Raw genomic sequence first — 25,041 nt, 5'->3', positions numbered from 1 at the left:
TTATTTTATGTAAACGCATAATTGCTTGCAAATTGATTTTATGTAAACGCATAATTGCTTGCAAATTTGTAATTTTGTATTTTAAACAATAGCCTAATTTAACAAATTGCATAATAGAAAACTAGTAAAAAAAAAAAGGTTCAAAACAAAACAGGTCCAATAGCTAAAAAAGAAAACAAAAGAACCAAAAAAAAAAAAAAAAAAAAAAAAAAAAAAAAGGAAAGCCGGTTCCCGGTTACCGGTTGGCGGTTATAACCGCCAACCGGTGGTTATTTGAAAAACGCCAACCGCCTAGGCGGTTGGCGGAGGCGGTTAGCAATTTTTGCTAACCGTAACCGGCTTTTCAGCCCTAATTTGGAGTATAAGAGGGGCATGAGTCTTACCCATAGGCATAAGGCATTATTTATGCTCCGTTTGTTTCGACGTAAATCATAGGCATAAGGCATTACTTATGCTCCGTTTGTTTCGACGTAAAATGATTTCCGTCGTAAAATGATTTCGACGAAATTATTTTCAGAAAAAATGATTTTCTTGAAAATATTTTTCGGTGTTTGGTTCGCACAAAAAAATTACGAAATGCAAAAATCAGAGTTTGACAAATGTCGCCGGAATCCGGCAACGTTCGGTCGCCGTCGCCGGATTTCGGCGAAAAAATTTGACCGGATCCGGCCGGATCAATGGCCGAAACCAGTCATATCCGGCCGGATCCTGGCCGTTTTGGCCAGATCCGGCTGGATCAATAGCCGGATCCGTCCAGATCAGGCCGAATCCCGACCGTTTTGGCCAGATCCAGCTGACTTGGCCTGAAACCGGTAAATTCTGGCCGGAATTTGGTCATCCCGTGGCTGGATTCCGGCGCCAGTACAATTTCGGTGACCTGATTCCGGCGACTGGATGTTCTCGGACTCCGGCGCCGACTGGATTCAGATGACCAGATGTTGACGGACTCCGACGCCGGCCGAATTCCGACGACCGATAATTGTTAAATTCTAACGATCGGATATTAAACATACGTGTAAGGATGAAGAGTTTCATTTCGGAAAACGATTTACGGTTTTAAAAATCGTAAATCGTTTTCCGAAAATTAAAGAAGCTTTTACGGTCAAAGCAAAAATGATTTTCGTTGACCATTATTTTCGCCCCTACCAAACACCGGAAAATGCCGAAATCGTTTTCTAGAAATCATTTTACGCCGAAACAAACGGAGCATTAACCAAAAAAAAAATCCGTCGATTATCAAATTCATTAGGTGTATAAAAATAAGGATAAATTTCATTACTTTTACAATTTCTTTTTTAAAATTCAAAACTCTCAATTTAGTGTATCGAATTTTTAGTTTTTTATAATCTCACTCTTCCTCCTATTAGGATTTTGGGTTAAATTAGATAGTCAAAAGAGTAAAATGACACTTCTATCCCTATAAACTTTATAAAATTACAAAATTATTCTTAAATTAGAATTTTTTTTTTTTTAAAAAAAATAAGGGTATTTTGAGAATTTATAATACCTTCATTAGGATTTAACAAAAAATCCAAACAGATGGGTGAGATTGCAAATTTTTTAAAGTTCGATATATTGAATTGAGAGTATTTAAACTTTGGAAGAGAGATTTTGCAAAAAAATGATAAGAATTCAAGAAAGTTAAATGAAGTTTTCCCTAAAAAAATAACCTATACAAAATGGGGCAATTCTTATATACGAAAACTCAATTTAATTCACAAGTTATTCTAAAACCTCTATTCTTGATTTAAGTTATATTACAAATATTAGCATGTACTTTCTATTATTTGGTTATGGAGTTATCATGATTCAAGTATATCATTGGGTTATAAGCGAGCAGAATTACTTATAAACGTGCTCAGGCTCAGTTTGGATTAATTCAGCTTGAGATCGATTCGTTTATTAAATCAACAGAACTTGAACAATAAATTATGGTTCGTGTTATAATATACGAAAAATATATTATATTTTCCGTATATTTTATATTTAGTTGATATTTAAATATTATCTATTTACGGAGATTTGATTATCATACTTTATATTTACTCTAAACCCTATAAATAGGACCTTTGTATTATCATAATGTAGTTCTTATGGCTAATTCATGGTGATAAACGTAAACGTCTAACACCAAACTACCCGTAATTCTTTGTGTTCTTTTTTCTCTCTTGCTTCCATTATTTTTCTACATATTTTACTATTCTTTAATTATTTTATACGGTATCAGAGTCACAGTTTTTTCGGTGCCTCTCTTTAAATCTTCGTTTCCCGTCCGTGCAGTTTCTTTAATTGTTTCTTTTTTCTTTTTCTTTTTCTTTTTTTTTGTTGGTTTTTTTATTGTGACAACAGTACATCAAACACTTCGTTAAGGTTGTTTTTGCACATGACGGAATTTTGTAGTTCATCCGCTGCAACACGCATCTCCCTTAGTTGCTGCCGTCTACTTCACGCACTACACACGCTACCTCTTTTAGCCAACTTCAGTTCACAGCCACCTGTTCAGTCATAGATCGGTAGTTTTATGCAAAAATTTCTCCAGGAATCCCCCCCAACGCGCTCAGACGCGCCACCTTCAGATCGGGTCCTCCTCCACGCGCCATATAGGTTCCCTGAACCTCCACCGCGTCATACTAGATCCTTGCTCCCGTTATATCTGTCCTTGTGCCATACCAAAGTTCACCCCACGGTTGCATGGTTCTTTAAGTGTGCTGCGTCACATAAGATTTATGCTCTAAGGTGTATCCTTCTTTCCGTGAGCACGTCACACCAGATTGTAGCCCGCAAGTCTACTCTTCTTTGAGTACACTGCATCGCACCAGATCCAGGTTCGAGGGAAAAACCAAAAAAGAAAAAACCATTTTTTGGATTTTTATCTCTATTTTGTTGTGGCCAGCTGCTTGATTCATCCGTGGATCTTGGCATAACGTAGTTTGGCCCTTCACAAGATTCTTAACGGCTAATTTTCGTTCTCCTATCATCATTATCAGTTACAGTTTGGTCCCTCATGGGATTAACGGATAATATCGATCGTCACTTTCAGTCATTCTCGTCGTTCATTAGCGAATCTTGGCACGATGTGGTTTGACCCGTCACCCGATTTTAACGACTAGTTTCCATTTTTCGAACATCATTATCAGTTGCGGCTTGGCCCCTTACGAGATTATTTTAACGAATAGTCTCCGTTATTCAATCGTCACTTTCAGTCTTTCTCGTCAGCACTGCTTTGATCCAACCATTCGACTGCATTTAAATCTATTTTATATTTTCATACTCAAGCTTCCATAATCTTTCACCTTGAGTTTGAGGCGAGATGTTAGAATATATAAAAAAAAATATATATTATATTTTTCACATATTTCATTTTTGGTTGATATATAAATATTCCCTATTTATATATTAATTATAATCAAATCATTACCATTGTATTCCTCTAAACCCTATAAATAGATACTTTTGTATTGTAAATAAAACAAGTTAATGAGCATAATGTAACCCTTAGGGCTAATTCGTGGTGATGAACATAGATATCTAGCACCGAACCACCTATAATTCCTTGTCTTTTTTTTTCTCTCTCTCTCTTGCTCCCACTATATATTATAACACCGAACCACCCGTAATTCTTTGTGTTCTTTTATCTCTCTTGCTTCACTATTTTTTTATACATATTTTACTATTCTTCAATTATTTTACAGTTTGTATAAAACAATTTAGGTTCGGCTCGTATAAGCTTACATAACTTCATTTTTATTATTTTTAACTTTGTAACGAGAACATGTTGAGTATTTAAAAAAAAAAAAATTAAAAAAAAAAATTCTTCGTAATGTAATAAATATAAGTTGAATTATTGTAATTGTGAGTCTAGATATAAATATATGTCTTGGTGTATATATTAGTGAGTTTATGCGTGTGTGTGTGTGTGTCTATGAATGCATGTGTGTGTGTCTATGAATGCATATATGTGTATATATGTATAAGAAAAACAATAAAATTGAGATTATATTATTTAAGATTTGAGTTAATTTATCTAATTACTCTAACAATAAATCTTAACCATAATTAAATAACTAAATAATTAGTATTATTAAAACAAAATTAAACAATCACGACATTTTACTTTATATATAGAATGACTAAATTAATTGAGTAGCTTATGAACAAGTTCGAGTCCGTTTGAAAAATAAATGAACATAGCTTGAACAGACTTTCTAACTCATAAATAGGCTCGAGATTGACTTGTGTTAAAAAAAAATAAAACAAATAGAACTTGAATATTCAATACTAGGCTCGGCTCAGTTCGATTACAGTATACGGTAACTCTTTCGTGACAAACTAGTTAACACTATACCATCTAATGTCATCCAAAAAAAAAAAAAAAAAGGGTATATATATACTATGCCAATTACCATATTACCATCCTTTAATTGTTTCCGCCTACAATATATTGTAAAGATAATAACAACGAAAAATCCTTTGCCACCGAGGCTGGCATTCTTTATGGACAAAGTATATCTCGATTACACATAAAGTTGAGATTAGTTATTTTATGATAATAAAATTTATTGTATTTTATTTAATAGTGTATATAATGTTATGTCATTATGTACGTACACTATTAATTTTGTAAAATAGAAGTCTGACCATTAAAAAAAAAAAAAAAAATTGAATGAAAAAAGTCTTATTCCATTATGTCGACGTGTTGGTGACTATATATAAAGAGTAATGCATATACCTCACCACTATTTTACCACTATCTCATTATATTGACATGGTACTGCCAATCTATCCTTAGATCAACCTTTGTTAACAGAATAATAATAAAAAAAATTCAATGATGAATTGTCAATGCCTCGTTAATATAGCGGGATTGGTAAAAAAGTAAGGTTCAACGAATTAATTGAAAAAGACACAAGGTGGTGAAATATAGACTCGATACAAGAATTTTTCAATGCAGATCGATGAAGCGACGAGAAATATTTGCAGTTTGACTATCAGTCCCCACGGCAACAAATATCAGTTGATGTGGATTAGAACTTCTAATAGAAAATTTTTTCCGTTAAAAGTGCCTACCATCTTTGAAAAGGAAAGAAGCTTGTGTGAGAAAAGGGAATGCTCAAAGGTCTCAAATTATAGCAGGGTGTGGAGGAGAATTTGGAAGATGAGAGTACCATGAGCAGTAAAGAATTTTTTATGGAGTGCTTGTAATAACTTGCTACCCACAAAAGAAAACCTTTTTAAAAAGTGGATAGTTCAAATCCTCTATGCCCTATTTGCGGTTTATGCCCATAGACTATTAGCCAGAGATTATTTGGAGCTATTCCTTGTCAACGGCATGCAATAGAAAAAATCCAGAAAATAACCACCGAGGAGAGCGATGTGATTTGTGCTTATTCGAGAAGCTTATGGGAAAATAACCATAGACTATTAGCCATATTATTTGGAGCTATTCATTGTCAACAAATGTATGGATGGAATGCAATAGAAAAAATCCAGAAAATAACCATTGAGGAAAACGATGTTTTATGCTTATTTCAGAAGCTTATGGGAAAATTAGATGAAGAGGAGTTAGAATTGGTAGCAACATTGGCTAGAAGGGTTTGGTTTTGCATAAATTATGTAGTCTATGGAGGGGCATTTACACACCCATGCATTTCAATTAGCGAAAAGTGCCAAAGATACTGCGGAGGAATTTCATCAAGCAACCCAAGTCTCTGAATTGAGGAAATAATAGACAAGAGAGGCGTAGAGGGAAGAAGCATCATGAGGAGGTGGTTAAAATAAATTGGGATGCAACCCTTGACAACTTGAACAAGAATATGGGTGTGAGGGTGATAGCCAGAGATGCTGAGGGTTTTGTTCTAACGACTATTTATACCATAATGCCTTTTTATTACTGATTCAACAGTAGTTGAAGCGGTGGTAGCCTGGAAGGCAACATGATTTTGTAGAGACGTGGGGCTTCAACGAGTAATTATAGAGGGAGATGCGAAGAAAATTGTGCATACTTTGCGACAGGAGGTCTCTTGTTCGAGTTAGTATGATCAATTAATCGAGGATACTCAAGTCACGCTAAATGGTCTCCAATCATGGTTTGCAAGACATATTAGAAGGGAAACAAATGAACATGTTAATCATTTGGCAAAAACAACTCTTCACCAATCTTTAGATCAAGTGAGGATGAATGATAGTCTTATTTTTATTTAAATTACTGTAATTATTGAGCAAGATGATTCTCTTTGATTTATGAAAACTTGATATTTTCCCTTTAAAAAAAAAAAGGGTAATTATATTTCCCCCATAAACTTGATATTTACAAGAGAGGATAAATAATTAGAAGCAAGGAAAATATTTATGTTTCAACTACTAAAATCTAAGATAGTGGGGAACCTCACTATTACAACGCTAAAGTTGACCCCCTACATAAATTAATGCAGTAGATGGCGGTTAGGAGAACGGAAAAGAACAATATAGTACTTTAATTAAAGTAATTTTAACAAATAATTAAATGAGAACAAACATTATTAAAAGCTTTAAGTCAATGCCCAACAACCCATACGAAGAGAAAATGATGTGCCAGATCTGGGGTCCATATATACTGAAGAACTAGTACCAAAAATAAAGAAAAAGGGCCAACAAAACAAGAAAAAGAATATGGAAGGAAGGAATTTAAATCAAAATCCATTTGGTGCCGTTAAGAGTTTTTTTTCCAAACTGGTTCGAAGGAATTTTCTTCCAAACTAGGCTTGAGGCACTTTTTTTAAACTGATTTATAAAAATGACATGTGTCTCTTTTATATGTGAGAAGCACGTGACTAAAAAAGTGCGTCTCTTCTAATTTTGTGACACGTGACATAAACTCAATTTGAAAGAAATTGTTGAGACAGTTTCCGGTTTGATTGTTTATGAGAAAAAAGTATGTTCAATGCATAAATTAATCAGTTTGTCATTTATACTTAGGATATGAGCCTATTTATAGGCAAATAAGTGGAGTCAAACTTGAATTAAGTTTACTACTCTCACTTGAACTAGTAGTGTCTGGTGTTTGATTTGGGAGTAATGCTATATTGATGTGTCCCTTCAAAATTGATGTAGCTCTTAAAATCATCATTGGATCAAAATTCAATAGTGGTTTATCATAAATTTAATGGTGATTTTAAGAGTTATATGGCCCACATTAATTTTGGGAGAACAAAATGGAGACACAAGGGTGATATGTAGCATTACTCTTGATATGGTATGAGAGTCTTATCCCCATTATATTAAACTGAGAGTTGGACTGTTAATCAGATTCCTTAAAAAGTCCTTATTGAACCCGAATTGGGACTAATACTCTAATTCGACTGGGAGTAGAATTATTTCCAACAGATATCTTTATCCATTTAGTGCTACTCCTAATTTGCTCACTTGTGATTCAAGAAAACAAAAGTGTAGAGAGCTCTCTCTCTTTCTTTTTTCTTTTTCTTGTTTTCTGGCTACAAATTGAAATGTTATGTATTGTTGCAAGCTCTTTGATTCTAATTAAAGGAGAAAAAGAAAGAATGGAAAATTTTCATATAAACGTTATAAGAATTCACTAGTAAGAGGAGAATAGTCTACATTCAAAACTCAAATTTGGTAAAATTATCAAAGAAAAAAACAAAAAAGGAAGAAGAACTCGAGCATCATTTTATAATTCACTGTAATATTTGTATTGTAAACATACCAAGTTGAATAAGAGTAAAATGTAGATCTTAGAACAATTTTTTAACGATGAATGTAGACTTGTAAGGCGAAACCATCCCAAATCTTTTGTCTCTCTTTCCTTCCGCTATCTTCCGCAATATTCTCTTTTATTTTACATTTTATTACAGAACTTTACAAGACCGAGAGGAGGAGATAGAAGGAGAGAATATAATATAATATATGTGATTTTATATGATTGACCTATTCTAAAAGCCTTGTAATTTCATTAGTTTTTATTTATTTATTAATTCTATAGTCATATATAGTTGCATATTAAAAACTTATTTCTAGACTTCTAGTAATATAACTGCAAAACTTATTCCCTCTTGAGTAATATGTACAACCAATTCAACCAATTGTTTTTTTGTTTTTTTTTAATGGAATTAATCATGATTCTTTCATTATGTGTCAAGTTGGACAAAAGGGGTGGAGTTTCAAACAAACTTTTGATTTTATGCTACATGATCTTCTAGAATTCTCAAATCACAACTATTATTTTTAAGCTAGCCTACAACTTGAGCTATGTGACGTTTTTCATTATAATTTAATTTAATTTAATTTTTTCAAAAATATAACATATAAATAATAATAATAATTACAAAAAAGTTATAAATAATTCATTAAATTCAAACAATTTTTTATTTATGCCCTATTGTGATGGTTGGGTGATCGAATTAAATCAACATTGAACTATAAAACAAGTCATAAAATGTTACTTGTCATGAATTTAGCCACCCTAAAACTATTTTATATATTAAATTTTGGTTCCATTTCAAACTTTTTTTTTTTTTTTTTGAACAAAATCTCTACTTCTTCATTAATCCGATAACCATGAAAACAACTTGGTCCTACAAAACAAGATCTAGGGAATAACATCTTCCCTAAGAACAACACATGAGATATTGCTAGAAAAATCCTCCGGCCAACATAAAGCAATTTTGTTAACCATTGTTTGTGAAATTTTTTCACAGCTACTGAACATATATGTACCCAAGTATGAAACTGCTAGAAACTTTTGCCTATCTAACAATTTTAGCCATCTCAAAACCATTTAAAATATTAAATTTTGGTTTTTTGAGAGGAAATATTATTATTTCTTGCGCACTATTAACAATTTTTTTCTTTGAGTGTTGATGCTTGTTATTGTCATTGAAATATGAGTAATCCCATATATTAAATTTTTATCCCACAGTACTGAGATGACAGTCTTAACGAACTCTTAATTTTCTTTTTTTAAACAATGATTAATCAAAGGGTTGTTGGTTTGTAGCACTAATCTTTGAATATTTGGGCTTAAGAATTTTTTTTTTGCTTCCAATTTAACTATTCATCTTTCAATTCTCACGCTTATTTTCAATGACCATGGATGGAAATAATTTTACCCATATTCAAAGCTTATTCTATAAAGTTACTGGCAAACAAATTATTTTAATTTATTTATTTATTTTCATGCATGATTCCCTAGTTTTAATTTCAGGATAATATATGTCATGTATAACTTTTTTAATCCTTCAAATCAATCAAATTTGAGTCAGACGGAGGTACTATTTTTGTCTTTTCATATACTACAGGTACTAAATTTGATAAAAAATAAAACTGAAGAGACAAAAAATAAAGATCGTAAAGCACAAAAGGGCAAATATGTATTTAATACCAAAGCGAGAGAACGAGTTTTCCTCGTTACCTTTCTCTGACGACACAACTTGTTACTATTTCGCCCGTGGAATCACGCTTTGCCAGCTTTGGGAAACTCCCCCATTCGCTACAAAACGCTGCACAAACCGAATCCGGCTTTTTTATTTTCCACGCGCAAGGCAACCGAAACCTCCTCTTCAGGTACGTCCCCAATTTCTCGTCAATATCGCGTGTCCCCGCAAAACCTGGCAAAAAAAAAAAAAAAAAACTATTTTTAAGGCTTTATTACTATTTTTAGATTTCCCAAATTACCCTTAGCAAATTATTTTTCGGAAACAAAAGAATTATATTAAAAACATTTATGTTAGGCCTATATAGCCAAATTAAACATAAGGCACGGTCTTTATGTTCTTTTATACCCCCAAGAAAAATCAAAAAGGGGCATCAAAATCTGTGACATGTTTTATGTTTTTGGGCTGTGATTTTTTTTTCTTTCTGAATTTTTTTTTTCTTCGCAATTTTTTTTTCTTTCTTCCAGATATGCCCTTATCCAATCTCTTTGTGAATTAGGCTGTTGTGGTTATATAATCTGATACAACCTGTTATGTGTAATTCTAGGGTTTCTGGGTGGAATTTTTTGATTTCATAGACGGAGTTTTGAGAAGTGGGGGTCTTGTTTGTCATTTGCGGATTTGTGGGTACCCTTGGAGACCAATTCTTTCTTCTGTAGCGTGATCGTTTTGCTTATTTTCAACCATCTCGGTTAGGGTTAGGGTTAGGGTTAGATCTGCAGCATCAAATTGATTTTCCCCCTCTTGTTGTTTTACTATAATTTTTTTAAAGTTGAAATTAGGGTTTTCATGTTATATATTCATCTTCTGGCGATAAGTACGTCTTTGAACCAATTTGTGATAAATTTGGTGGTTTCTTAAAAATCTGGGTGAAGATAATGGAGTTTTGAGCTGCTTTTAGTTCATTGGGCATTCCAGAATCTTGGATCAAGATCGTGTAAGCCCAGATTTTATTCAGTTTGACTGTAATCTAATTTTAGTTTAATTTAATAATATTATTTGAGCTGTCTTGTCCTTTTCTGAATTTCTGTCTGATTGCATCTATAAAATTAAAATTTGCTTTGATCATTGTGATGATAAATTGGTGGGTTTCAATTCAGTTGTGTTATTATTGTGTTTTTTGTATGATCTGTTATGACATTTTTTTTTTTTTTTTGGATAAATTGTTATTACAAATTTTTATAAGCATCTCTCAGATTTAGGGTCCTTAAATTGGTAATAATTTGTGATAACTACTTGATTCTTTTACGAAAATAGTAATGCACAATGTGGCTGATAAATCTTAGGTTCAACTGCTAAACTCATTGATTCTTTTTTGTAGAAATTATGCCTGATGGATTCTATCTTATTCCCGTTATTTATTTTTTGTTTATAATTGCAGATTTGAGTAATATTTAGGAGCTGATGATGTTGCTAGCAGCATGATATGTAATCCCATTTTGTGTTGTCCTTAAGGAGTTGAATTAAAGTAATTTAGGAAATAGTGAATCATTTATGTCTGTAATTCTTAGGATAGATATTTTTTAAATACTTGTATAGCCAGAAAAAGAAAAGAAAAGAAAAGGTGATTAGCCTTAAACCATGAGGTTTCAAAACTTTCTATGACATGGTTGATCTCTCTCTCTCTCTCTCTCTCTCACACACACACACACACACACACACACACACATTTGGAATGCCTGTGTGTTGGGCATCAGAAAGACACTGAAGTAGCAAATTGCATATTAATACATCATGTTGATCCTAGATAACGAATGAAGTTGGACTAGCTTAATGGATTTGAACCTTTTTTTTTTTTTTTAAAAAAAAAAACCTTTTCTGTGTACTATGCCTTTTATTGTCTCTTTGCATAAAGGTCTTTTCAATTGATTAATTAATTAATTTTTTTTCTTTTTTTGCAGATTAAATTTTCTTAGCTATTCCTGAAGATAGCTGGGATATTGTGGGATATTGGATTGGTTTTCTAGAGTTGTACTGTTGCAAGATCCTGTGGGAGGTCGACGGACACAATCCTGCAGTTGTCACTTCATAACTACATTCAGTCATAAGCAAAAGATAGAGAATTATATCGGACCTGTAAATTAGATCGATTCCTTTCCTCATGAAGTGAACAATTTGGAAACAGTATTGTCCTTTGTCTTTGTTTCTCGGTCCTGATGGGGACAGAGCTTATGAGAGCTTGCATTAAAGATGAGAATGATGAATTCCCATCAGTTCCACCAGGTTTTGAATCAATTACTTCTTTCACCTTAACGAGGTTACAAGATAGTGAAAAACAAGAAATGGAAAGCATGGTTAGTTGTTCGGCCTCCACAAATGCTTCTGAATCAAATTCTGTTCAGATGGAAACTGAGGTTGATTTCAGTGATACTGCAAAGGCTAAAAGGTGTCTCCGCCGTAGACGGTCGATAAACTATGGACGATATGATAACAGTTCTGGAGATGACTCTGATGCTGAGCGGCCTGATCAAGTTAATTTCCTTCTGGTTATTACAAATAATTACGTGTTTTTAGCGGCCTTGAATTATTATTTTTTTCTCAGAGTGCTATACTTGTACATTACTTACATGTCATTTATTGTTGCAGAATTTTTCTTCAAGGCCTTGTCTTCCCAAGGGGGTTGTCCGTGGATGTCCAGAGTGTAGTAACTGCCAAAAGGTTGTTCCTTATAATTATGTGATTTAATTTCTATTAGCATTTCCCTTAGCCTGGACCAATTGCATGGCTTGTCCATATTATTATAATTATCTACTGCACCTTATTGGCATTACAACCTAATTAAATTGAAAAAAAAAACAGAAAAAGAAGAAAATATCATTACAATCAGAACCTATATATATTACCTAGCAAGTGACTTGTGGAACTGCTCCTGGTTTTATATCAACATGACCAAAGACTGCACATGCCCTGAGTTGGCTTCTTGTGATTACTGATAGACTGTTGATTGTAATTATGACAGAGGGGTTGAACCTTATGTGGTCCTATATTTTGTGATTGAAGGTTTACATCTTGTTACAGGTTGCTGCAAGATGGCGTCCAGAAGATGCTTCACGACCAGATGTTGAGGATGCTCCCATCTTCTACCCAACTGAAGAGGTGTTTATCTTTGCTAGTAGAATTCGAGTTATTAGAATTTAAAAATTGTTTTCTATCCTTGTTCCTATTACCTGGTAAATTTTGGAGGAATAAGATATCTGAACTAGCCATTGGCCCTTTTCCAGGAGTTTGAGGATACTTTGACTTATATAGCTAGCATTCGCCCAAGAGCAGAACCATACGGAATCTGTCGCATTGTTCCTCCCTCTTCCTGGAAACCTCCTTGTCCTCTTAAGGAAAAAAATATATGGCAGAGTGCCAAATTTGCTACACGTGTCCAGAGGATTGATAAGCTTCAGAATCGAGATTCAATGAGAAAGAGGTTGAAGGTTCATAGTAATATGAAGAGAAAAAGGAGAAGATGCACACGGATGGGGGTAGATTGTGTGACTGATAGTGGAGGACCCGGTGATGCTGGCTATTATGAGGCTGAAAGTTTCGGGTTTGAACCTGGTCCAGATTTCTCTCTAGAGAATTTTAAGAAATATGCAGATGATTTCAAGGCCCAATACTTCAGCAAGATTGAAGGTGTCACTAATATTGGGGCTAATATTGCTTTGCTCAAAGAGCAGTGGGAGCCATCCATTGAGGATATTGAGGGTGAATATTGGCGGATGGTAGAGAAACCTTCTGAAGAAATTGAGGTACGATTTTATAGTTTAGTCTGAATATCAGTATTTTATTGTTACAATTTTCCTTCACCATATGTCACCTCTCTCTCTCTCTCTCTCTCTCTCTCTCCCTGTGCGCGTGTATGACTATGAATACGTTTATTGTATGTTTCATCATGTGTGCGTGTGTAACCTTAACTTCATTGTTATCATTCTTCTAGGTGCTGTATGGGGCTGATTTGGAAACCGGGGTTTTTGGCAGCGGTTTTCCCAAAATGTCCAGTCAAGTTTGTTCTGCTTCGAATGAAAAGTACATAAAATCGGGCTGGAACTTGAATAACTTTCCTAGGCTTCCTGGATCTGTCCTTTCTTATGAAAGCAGTGACATATCTGGTGTTCTGGTGCCATGGTTATATGTAGGGATGTGCTTTTCCTCCTTTTGTTGGGTAAGACTAAATATCTCATTTCCCCCTGCATCAGCTCATAATATCTGAATAATTGCATTCCATCACGTGTATAACCTATACTTTTGTGTAAGAATGTGTATTTAGACCAGGGAGTTGGGTGATGTTGTCTCATGCGTATGAATAACATTCATGGGTGGTATCATATATCTGGCTAAGGGATGAAGAATAACGTATTGAGCTCTCCTTGTTAAAATAAACTTAAACTTTGAAGCTTCTGTGTTCACCAATGTAGATTTTTGTTAGTTGATGTTCATGTAATAAACTTAATCTAATTTAAGGCATATTTATTTTGTAAGGTAATTAACAGTAAATGAGTCTTCAAACTCCTAAGTTTTGGGATCTTGACCAAGTTAAATTTACTCCGAATCTTAACTTGTCTGCATATGTTTAGAACTAGAACAAATGTATGACAACTGTTTGCATGCAGCTCTAGCTCATGTCTTCGTTTTGGGGTTGATGAGTACTAACTTTTTTTTTTTTTACTTTTAAAAACAGCATGTCGAGGATCACCACTTGTACTCGTTGAATTACTTGCACTGGGGTGATCCGAAGATCTGGTATGGTTCCCCTGGTAGGGATGCGTGTAAATTGGAGGAGGCTATGAGAAAACATTTGCCTGACCTTTTTGAAGAACAACCTGACTTACTTCATAAGCTGGTGAGTAAAAGTTCCTGTACTGTGTTATAAAGTTGTTTGGTGTTTGGAATATCTGGCTTGGGGTGCACTTGTTCAGCTGTTGTTTGGTCATACATGCTTGTAATTCCTTTTGATTATTTCATTTGTTCTTTCTACTCTTTGTACATTTTACGTCTCTGAGGCAATATGTTGTTCTTGGCATTTGTTATTTGGACATACGTGCTTGTAACTCCTTTTGATTATTTAATTTGTTTTGCCAATTCTTTTTTTATACTACATCTCCAAGGTAATGTGTTCTTGGCATCTCTTATTTGCTCAATTCTTTTTGGTTTCTGAAACAAGAACATTTGAGAAGGTTTAATTGTCTAGCGACAGATTCTTATGTTCTGTCTGTTACAGTGTTTTTTGAACAAGTTCCTGGATAAGAAGCCTAAGGGTTTCTTATTTAAAATACAGGAGTACCAACAGCAATAATGTCATTTTTTCCTCTTAAATTATTATTGTATAGCTGTTAAAAATATTTATACTTACAGATATATATGCTCTATTTCATGGAAAATGTGGGATATTCCTGGTTTAAATTATTGAATTCATGCTGTCATTTCTTCCTAAAGTTTCATATCCTTCTTCAAGCTTCTTCAAGAAGTTAATGAGAAGTATCAAGGTTTCGTCTCCTGTCATATCTGTAAATTGGGCATCAAGATAGAAATTAGTGCTGTACTGGAAAATTTCTGTGTTTTTACTTCTTTGATATCATAGTGATCCTGTAAGGACCCTTTTCCAAAGGTTTTTGCTGCTAAAAGCTTCTTCCTCATGTACGAGAATGGTGACAGATATTCTGTTTTTTATTTATTTATTTTTATTTATTTATTATTATTATTATCCTTTCTATGTCCTTATATATATATATATATATAAATTAATAAACCAATTTCATTGAAAACGTAAGGCGCCTCTAAGTACACATGAAGTATACAAAATGAATCATTTAACTAGAAAGAGCAAAACGAACAAGAAAGTTGCTAAAACTAATCGACAAAGGAGACACAAACGCCGTTGTCCAAAGATACAAAGTTTCAAAGAACAAAGATATAATTTGCCCCATAGTCCTCTCCTTGTCCTCAAAGTAAAATACCAAAAGAGGCACGTAGGCACCATTCCAAACCGCAACACTCCTTTGCCTGCCAAAGGACCACCAGTAGTCATAATAAATAGTGGAAGCCACATTGCAATGAAGAAGAAGGTGGTTCATGGACTCCCCATTTCTCTTGGACATGCATCTGTCCATCACGATGACGTGCCGCCTCCTAAGATTATCCAAGGGGAGGATCTCGCCTAGAGCTGCTGACCACACAAAAAAGGCCGCCCTCAAAAGAGCCTGAGTCCGTCATACACTTTTCCAGGGGAAGCAGCTAGCTTCAGAAGAAGCCAAAGAGCAACAGAAGGATTTGACCTTGAACAATCCTCTTTTGGAAGGAGTTTACCACAGCTGATCTACACATCCTCTTCTCACTATAATTGAATGTAACGCCTAGAGAAAAGAGGCAAAGACATCTACCTCCCAATCATGTGCCGCCCTAGTGAAGCTCACGTTCCATTGGTTGGAATTGCCCAGAAACTCCAAATTAGCCGTAGTAGAGGCGTCCTTCGCACAAGCAAGACCATATAAAACTGGGAAAGCTATCTTTAGAGCCGCTTCCCCAAACCATTGGTCATGCCAAAAGCTGATCTTGAAACCATCCCCCACCTCAAATTTGGTAAAGTTGGAGAAATTTTCCCCACTATTTTATGATATTCTTTCACAACCCCACCCTAAAGGCTCATGCGGGCTCAAGAGAGCACCACCCTCCCCATAAACTGCCATATTTAGAGTCTACCACTACTCTCCACCAAGCCTCTCTCTCAAGCCTATAGCTCCACAACCATTTATCTAGGAAAGCATGATTAAACACCATCAAACTTGTGAAATCCGATGGCAAAAATTATGAATTAGTTTAGCAAAAAGCAAGTAGACCCGTAGACTTGCTGTGTTCACCACATGAATTGGACAAGAAATAGGAAAAGTTTTAACCCCAAGGGGTTCGTTCAATTGGTAAGGGCCTTGGTCTTTGTGGTAGTTCCATAAGGTCTAAGGTTTGAATCACCTTGCGTGTAAATAATTCCTTGGAGCCAGCTTGCCGACTAAGCCGGAGTATTACCCGATTTGTTTGGAGGGGGCGCTTTACGCAGGTCAGAGGTTTACCTGACAGGGGTGGGTACATGAAGTGACCCGGCCTTGGAGGGGTTCCTCGTCATAAAAAAAAAAAAAAAGGAAAAGTTTTGGAGGCAATTTTTGTATTAGCTGCAGAAGTCCTTGTGTTTAGGACCTAACTTTTTTTATTTTTTTTAATGGCGTCCCTCTATTCATGCATTCTTTGATTTTTCATCTTGCGGTATGTTTTTAATATTGATTAGTACACTAGGAAATGCATTATATATGCTATTACTGATTGTAATTATTATATTACTTACAAGGCTTAGAGCCTAAAGTATATCATCTTTGGGTCATGCCCATTGTCCTTTTCTGTTTCTAAATGGGAATCCAGTGTCTGTTAGTTTGTGAATGGCGCACAACTCTTCTGTTTTAATGAATTCGGTATAGTTTCTGGAGAAAGAGTCAAAAAATGGAGCCCTAGTTAGGTGGCCATGAGGAGGGGCAAAGAAGTATTTCCAAATTTTCTTATTATATTTCCGTGGAGATAGCAATACTGGAATTTCCTTATTGGGCTCGGTCATTTTGAAAAGATAGCATAAGTTTGATAATAGGAACATTTTGATTCTTTGAGCTAAGTCTATATCCACCTATATTGCCTTCTGCAATGCCTTGAACTTCTGATTTTCTCATGCAGGTTACACAGCTTTCCCCTTCCATACTGAAATCTGAGGGGGTACCTGTATATAGGTGTATTCAGCATCCTGGGGACTTTGTTCTGACCTTCCCTCGAGCATATCATGCAGGGTTCAACCTTGGCTTCAATTGTGCTGAGGCCGTTAATGTAGCTCCAGTTGATTGGCTGCCCCATGGGCAGATTGCTGTAAAGCTATACAGTGAGCAGAGAAGAAAGACTTCAATTTCCCATGATAAATTGCTACTTGGGGCAGCAAGGGAAGCGGTTAGAGCACAATGGGAACTAAATTTACTGAAGAAAAATACTTTGGAGAACTTGAGGTGGAAACATGTCTGTGGAAAGGATGGGATTTTATCCAAATCACTTAAGGTACAACATTGGCTCTAATTCTTTTTTGACTGGGATTGTTTAGATATTGGAAATATTTCTTCAAATTTTGTTCGACTTAAGAAGACAATGTTTGAAATAGAATTCAGCAAGATATTTAAGGGATTAATAGCAAAATAAAATTAATAGCACTGGGAAAGTTTTAGAATAATAATGATATGATGATGATGATGATGATGATAATAATAATAATAATACTGGGAAAGTTTTAAAATAATATAATAATGGTTTTTTATTTTCGAAGTTGTTTATTGGATTTTTGATTTTGGGGTGCCTGGATTTGGGTTTGAGCCCACAATTTGATTTCATTCTTCATTTCAGAACATGGATTGTTGAGGAATAATCCGCTGATAGATGTTAACCTAAAAAACTTTGAAATTGAACTAATTAATCTACCTGAAAAAGAATAAAGAAAATTAGTTGGTCTACCATTTAGGAATTGATACCTACATGATATTCGGCAAATTAAATTCTAGATCCTAAAGGGCTCACCCACATGCTGTAGGGAGTAATTCAAGGTTGCAGTTTCACAGCATTCATAATTGTTGGTAGTCTTTGGATTGTTAATTGTCTTTCAACAGAAACTGTTTATTAATTCTAGATTCGATGAAAAATTTGTGAACCCCTCAATTTTTTATTTTTTATTTGTTAACAATAATACAGCTCATCTGCAGATATGAGCAACGGTTATATACAACTTTCCTGTTGGTATTTTCCCTTTTGACTTCATTTGTTTCTCTTGGCCAGGCACGCATTGAGATGGAATGTGTGACGAGGGAATGTCTATCCAGTTCTTCACAGACAATAAAGATGGAGAGCAATTTTGATGCCACCTGTGAGAGGGAATGCAGTGTATGCCTTTTTGATTTGCACCTTTCTGCAGCAGGTTGTCATTGTTCCCCAGATAAATATGCATGCTTGAATCATGCAAAGCAGTTCTGTACATGTGCTTGGGGTTCCAAATATTTTCTTTTTCGCTATGATGCCCATGAGTTAAATATCCTTGTTGAGGCATTGGAAGGTAAATTAAGTGCTGTATACAGATGGGCAAGACTAGATCTTGGACTAGCCCTGAGTTCTTATGTGTCCCAGGAGAAAATGCTGCCAGTTGGTAAAGAGGCTGTGAAGAACTCAACTGGGACAGATGATGAGATTTCTCTACTGAAAAAGAAGATGTCAGAAGCTGAATCAGTCTTGAAGGGTAGAAAGGCATCATCAATATTTCATAGTTCTCATGAAATTGAGATGGCCAACCATAACTCTCGGTTAAAGAAAGAAGAATCCATTATTTTGCCTTCCAATTTAAGAAATCCTGTTTGCCAATTGTCTCTAGAAGACACATCATATGCTGGAACTCTTCTGGCTGCAGAGGAATTGGGAGTGAAGAAGCCTTCAGTCTTGAAACATGATAATGTTATCCTTCTTAGCGATGATGAAGGTGATGAAACTGAGAAGTCTGTTTCAGAAAAAGAAAGGGAAACGTCTTCAGAGAAGCATTTAGAAATTTCTGGGAGGCTGGCAGGTTCTGATTATAAAGCAAGCTTATGTAATTATAATAATGAACGAATCTTGACTGCCCCTGTTACAGACGCAGCGGTGATGGGTGAAAAAAAGGATGCCAGTTCAGCATATGGAGAAAGGAATAATTGTTCACCTCATTCTATGCAAATGAAAGATGGAGATAAAGGAAGTAGTGAGCCCCTTCTAGGATCTAATCCACCAAACTTGTCTTGCCATGTAGATTCTACCATTTTAGAATTAGGAAGAAAAGCTCAAGACTCAACTACAAGAGAGACCAGTGAACATGATATGGCAAATTCTGGGAGTTACCCTCAAAATCCACAAGCATCTGGTGGTGGATCACCGAAGAATGAGAATAAGCATGAAAAGATGGGAATAAATGCCACCTCAAATTTAGTGGATAATATAAGACCTATTACTGGAAACCCGTCTTGTACCTCAAACAATTTGGACAGATATTTCCGCCAAAAGGGTCCTCGCATTGCCAAGGTGGTGCGGAGGATCAACTGCAATGTTGAACCTCTGGTATTTGGAGTTGTGCTTTCTGGAAAGTCATGGTGTAACAGCCAGGCCATTTTTCCGAAAGGTATGTTGCATGCATTTTCTGTGCTAAGACAATGAAACTAGCTGATGTTTGGCTCAATTACAAAAAGGGAGCATGTACTTATGCTTATTTATTCTGCTTGGTGCAGGATTTAGGAGCCGGGTTAGGTACATAAATCTGTTGGATCCAACAAATATGTGTTATTATGTTTCAGAAATTCTTGATGCAGGACGGGATGGGCCTCTGTTCATGGTAATTGAAGTTTCCTTAGTTGCCTAAAATTGCTATTATGGTGTATTCTTGGTGGTTTATACTTGATCTTGCTTTCACTGTTATCAAAAGCTCAAAATGCATGTGACACAAAGGCCTCATGGAGCCTAGCCACAAAGCGCAATGTGCAAGCACATTTTGATTGAAGTAAAGTGCACATTCTTTAATTGGAATACATGGTAATTTTTCAAAACCATAATATACAATTAAAAAAAGTTTTAAGAAAATCAAAGTAGTGATTTATTCAGCTTATTAGCTCAAATAGTTAGAGCATTGTCCTATTGCATGAAGCTTGTAGGTCCATAATTCTAGCTCTTGTATAGGATATTTAATTTATTAGAATGCCTAGAAATAAATTTGACTGAACTTATCAATTGGCAGCAAGGTAATCATCATCCAATGAAATTTAAACATAACAATAGATACTATTATCTTGTACTTCACAAAATTTATTTTTCTTGCATTACAAATATACACAAGCATGATGGAAATCATCAAATTCAACCACATGGTTTTTCAACCACCGGAGGGGTTGGGTTAGTGGCAAAGCTTACTCCCATGAGTTTCATCCCTTTAGCATCGCACAGGGGTTCAATTTTCCATGGGTGCGATCCTAAAGGGATGAAACTCACGCCAAATTCCTGCGCACCAACTTCCTACCGTTATGCCCTTGGTGGGGTTGAGGTCAGGCTATGACTCTACTAGTCTTGAGGAAACACCTAAGGGTTCCCTGTTTTGCGGGCTTGTCTAGGCATTTCTTGATTGGTGTTCTAACGGGTAAGGTGCTAATATGGTTACGTCCAAGTAGAGTGTTCTCTCATCGTCTTCACGGAATTTTTCATCTGAATGACCAAAAAAAAGAGCCGCAGTATATTTGTTTCGGGATCGGAAAGGTCAGCCGATCAGGATTAAAGATAACTGCTTGTAGCCATGGAGGCTACAGTCTACTCGCCCCCCCTTTATCCAATTTAAGTAACTAATGGTAATTCTTAATTGGTTTCTGATCAATGATTATTTTTTAATTGAAGTACATATTTAACGGAAGATAATAAAACATGCCTTTTGCCCTTGGTGCTTCCACAAGCCGAGTGTGTTCTTTGTACTGCACTTTGCTTTAAGTTTAAAAAATGCTTTTCTCTTGGCATTTAAGTGCTTTAAGCATGTCTATTTCAACAATATTGCTCGCATTTTTATTCAGAAAAAGGTTCTCTCAAAAAATCTTTTAGTTTTGCTTGTTTCTATCCTCTAAACATTGGTAGCTCCTAGTGAAATTTATAGAAGTTCTCAAGAAATGGTTTAGCCTCATGTTTGACTTGTTAATCTTTTGAATGTTGAAAAGATTTGAGACCCTAGAGTGTTTTTTTTTCTTCTTTTTCCTAGATTTAATAAGAAATGACAATTTATATAAACAAAGAAGATATGTTTGTTAAGCATGATTTGATGTGCTCATAGTGATGCAGGAGAATCACCATGGGCGACTAGGGTCTTTCTCTTCTATAATCGTTATTTTCTCTCTTCCTGAGTTCCCTTTTCAGTCTTCAATTCTTAATTTTTGCTACTGTCTTATGCTATCAGAACAATTCTAGTACTGTTCAGCGTTACATAGCCAGAAGCTTTGGTTAGGTCCATTGACAGATGTAAAATCTTGTTTGTGGAGAACACTTTTACTTTAATATGGGTGTCTTTGAGGATTTTGGTTTATATAAAAACATTGGAGTTTGTAGGAATAATTGCATATAAAGCTCTTTTTCCGGTGGGAAAAAATGTGTAAACATAATCAAATTGTTAAATATTAATTAAATGATTAAATTCACTAGGTTCGTTTGACAAACTTTTTGATGGTGCTTTTTACTTTTGGTTGTTATGTGACATAAATGTGAAAATAGATTTGAGTGTTTTGTGTTTTTAGTTTGTTAATGCTTTTGCTTTTTTACTAAAAAGCAAAAAGCTACCCTATAAAGCATTGCCAAAGAAGTCCACTATTTCTTATCAGTTTAAATTTTACTTTTGGGACAATTGGCGACCAAACGAAAGGCAATTAACATCTTTGGTAAAATGTAGTAAAAAATTGACATTTTGAGCAGTCTGACATATATAAAATAGCCTGAAAACTTGTACTAGTAAGCTGTACCTTTACTGCACTTTTATGGGACTATTACAAGTGTTTTAAAGCTGATGTCTGTTACAGCCTTTCTGGTGCTGAGTCATATAGCTTATTCAAGCACAGCCCTTTTGATTGGGATTCCTTGAACATCAGCCCAAGCTGGATTGGTGGAAACTCATTCAAGCCTTGTCCTTAACTTCAAGGCTATGCCATCCTTAGGTGCATCTAAATGGGTGGATCTTATCAACATCCACGAATGATAAATCATAGATCAAACTGCCGAATCCAAAAAATTAGGTGCTATCATTACTCTCTTTGTTTGGAAACAACTCTTGAAGAGCTTTTCCTTACCTATGCTCCTTAGCCTCTTTGTCTCTTAGCCAGTTATGTCTTTCCCTTTTCTTCTTTTGTTTCCTGCCCCAGTAAGCATTTACTTGTTCTTGGAAGCTGTACCTTTACTGCACTTGTATGGGGTGAAAATATTAACAAAATATCTTCAAAACTATTTGTGTCTAGAGAAATGGAGCCTTAGGGAAAGTTGTGATGGTCAGGCCATCTTATGTAATAGCAGCCTTGGTTTTCCTTATCTGAAGACTGAATTGGTTCCAACCTCCCCCCTCCCCACCTAAAAAAAAGAAAAAAAGAAAAAAGAGAATATTATTTTGATTGGTACATTACATGCACCCAACCCCGTGGATCTTGAAACCATGACCTTATCTTCCTCCCCGTTCTTTACATTTATGTAAATTTGGAAATTATTTATCACAAAAAAGAAAATATTTTTGAAATTTGCAATTTTGATTAGCAGTAGTGAATTCATCTCTACTTTTTTTTCTTAAGGTTTCCTTGGAGCAGTGCCCTAGAGAGGTATTCATTCACATCTCTGCTGCTAAGTGCTGGGAAATGGTGAGAGATAGAGTAAATCAAGAGATCACAAAGCAACATAAATTAGGAAGAACAAACCTTCCTCCTTTACAGCCTCCTGGGAGTCTTGATGGCTTTGAAATGTTTGGATTTTCTTCACCAGAAATAGTGCAGGTAAAATACAGCTGGAACTGATTTATTGACTTCCACTGTCATGCAAGTGCCTGTTTGCAGTTTACCATTGTTTACTTATTAAAACGCTTATAATATGCAGTCTATATTTCTACGACAATGTACTTTTCATTTCTTGCTCTTGGGATTTCCTTTCATGATCTAGTATAATTTTTTGGTGATTAATCTTGGAAACCTCTAAAGATGGACAAGCTTTGAGGTTATACCCTAATAATTCTATCCCTAGGTCTAAAATGAATAGGTGATTTTGTTATGCATAAATTCTATAAATACTATGCTCTCTGAAAACCGTCTTTTTTCTTTCCTCCCTTTGTCTGAAAAATTTCTCTGAAGACTATGGGCCATCTTTAGTTGCATATCTTTTTACTTTGTAAGTTGAGAACCAAAATTATGTTGAGGTGAAAGGTGGAAGGGGATTGGTATAAGCCTCTATGAACATTATGAGGCCTGTCATAATCTACAGGAGTAGAAACTCCTTTGTCAATGAAAATGAAGTGTTTGTTTGTTCTTTAGTTGCATATCTTTTTGGAGAAATTAGTGTGCAAAATATTGTATTGATTTTTAAGATTTGCCTTGAGTGTCCAACCATGGATGTTTTTGTTTTAAAAAGTGGTGGGAATGAAAATAAAAGATGTACATAAATTTGACAATCCCCCACCTAGTGCAAGTTAGTAAAAATTAAAAAGTTTACAATTCGGTATCTAAATTGTTAGATCACCGTCTACTATACGGACTTTTGCTTTTCTCTGGTTTTGACAGTTTTCTCAATTCATAGCAAATTTGAAAAGAAAAAAGTGAACCTTATTGTTGCCATCTTTAAACAGGCCATAGAAGCAATGGATCGAAGTAGAATCTGTACTGAGTACTGGGACTCCCGACCCTACTCCCGGCCTCCAGTGCAAATTCCACAAACTTCTCAACACAAAGACAGTGGCAGAAACTCCCATTTGATGTCTGAGGAAAGAAATGATCAAGGGGCCCCCAGAAATCATCTCGGGCCCGTTCTTGTCGATTCAACGCTAAGGGGCCTGTTCAAAAAGGCAAACCAAGAAGAATTGAACACACTATACAGCATTTTAAGTCATAATAGGCCAGCAGCCGACCAAGGATTAGTGTCTCAGCTTCTTAGGCCAACAGTCGACCAAGGATTAGTGTCTCAGCTTCTTAGTGAAGAGATTAACAATCGTGCTCGATGATTCATTATTTGGTCTCATGAGTATCTGAGACCAAACTTCCTACGACAGTTTTTTGACTTTGTAAATACTCAGTACCTGCTTTCAGGTTGCACGTACTTTGTACTCAACCTGGCAATTCATTAACCAAGGTTAACATGAAGAAAAGAAAAGGAAATAAGAAAAAGAAAAAGAAAGAAACGGCTTATATTTAACAGAAATTTTGTGCATATTGGCTTTTTGTAGCAGTGATTTACATTGAGGATACCCTTGTTTTTGTTTCTGAGGGGGTATCCACCCTCTTCTAGGAAGGGGTACATGTTCCATGCGCTAGATATTTGGGTTTCTATTTCTATAGACCTCTGAGCTTTATTGCAAGGATCAGTCTTAGTAGGTTAGGTGATGATATGCACTTATTTATTTATTTTTTTTAAAAAATTTTTTTTTTATAGATAATTGGAGAACTTATAGAACTAAAGCCTTGACAGACGGAAGGCTAAAAACAAGAAGAAACATAAACTAAAACGAATACATAGTTATAATTTACAAAAAGATCAAGGTGGATCTTTATCACTAACTATTCGAATTGAAGGGATAGGGGGCGGAGAGGTGGGAATGCTACCAGTTGTGACTCTGGCTGCTACCCAATGTGCTACATAATGAGTATAGAAATTTACACTTCTATCAATTTTCCTAGGAGATCAAGAACAATCAGGAGGTATAGATTCAATAGTAGAATAAATAGTTGAAGAGATTCGCCAATCTTGAGCAATGGATGGATCTTGTAGAGCTAAAATAACAATTAGAGAACACCTTCAATAATAAAATGATTGAGACGGAGTGATATAGCCAAGGAAACCGCCA

At 35.2% G+C, this 25,041-nt stretch overlaps 1 protein-coding gene across 2 annotated transcripts; it reads left to right on the top strand.

The window, feature by feature from the left end:
* The first annotated feature begins 9,536 nt into the window (after positions 1-9,536).
* Positions 9,537-24,398, top strand: LOC133851069 (putative lysine-specific demethylase JMJ16). Of its 2 annotated transcripts, none has more exons than XM_062287373.1 (12): positions 9,537-9,555; positions 11,327-11,896; positions 12,012-12,083; positions 12,444-12,521; positions 12,647-13,165; positions 13,354-13,578; positions 14,095-14,256; positions 17,124-17,492; positions 18,258-19,617; positions 19,724-19,827; positions 22,790-22,987; positions 23,830-24,398. In XM_062287373.1, the coding sequence occupies exons 2-12, from the start codon at positions 11,582-11,584 to the stop codon at positions 24,199-24,201; spliced, it is 3,774 nt and encodes a 1,257-aa protein (XP_062143357.1). In that variant the 5' UTR covers positions 9,537-9,555; positions 11,327-11,581; the 3' UTR covers positions 24,202-24,398. The 2 variants fall into 2 exon arrangements, with proteins under 2 accessions (XP_062143357.1, XP_062143356.1); XM_062287372.1 differs by lacking the exon at positions 9,537-9,555 and adding an exon at positions 9,824-10,362.
* The last annotated feature ends 643 nt before the right edge of the window (positions 24,399-25,041 follow it).

The sequence above is a fragment of the Alnus glutinosa genome, chromosome 12 (genome assembly GCF_958979055.1).
Source record: "Alnus glutinosa chromosome 12, dhAlnGlut1.1, whole genome shotgun sequence".
Taxonomy (NCBI): Eukaryota; Viridiplantae; Streptophyta; class Magnoliopsida; order Fagales; family Betulaceae; genus Alnus; species Alnus glutinosa.
Note: the sequence above shows the minus strand (reverse complement) of the source record. Positions and strands in the feature narration are given on the sequence as shown.

Coding starts and splice junctions, on each gene's coding strand:
- LOC133851069 (XM_062287373.1), top strand. CDS start 11,582: ATGGGGACAGAGCTTATGAGAGCTTGCATTAAAGATGAGAATGATGAA. Junction 12,084..12,443: donor AGTGTAGTAACTGCCAAAAG/GTTGTTCCTTAT, acceptor ATCTTGTTACAG/GTTGCTGCAAGATGGCGTCC. Junction 14,257..17,123: donor CTGACTTACTTCATAAGCTG/GTGAGTAAAAGT, acceptor TTTCTCATGCAG/GTTACACAGCTTTCCCCTTC.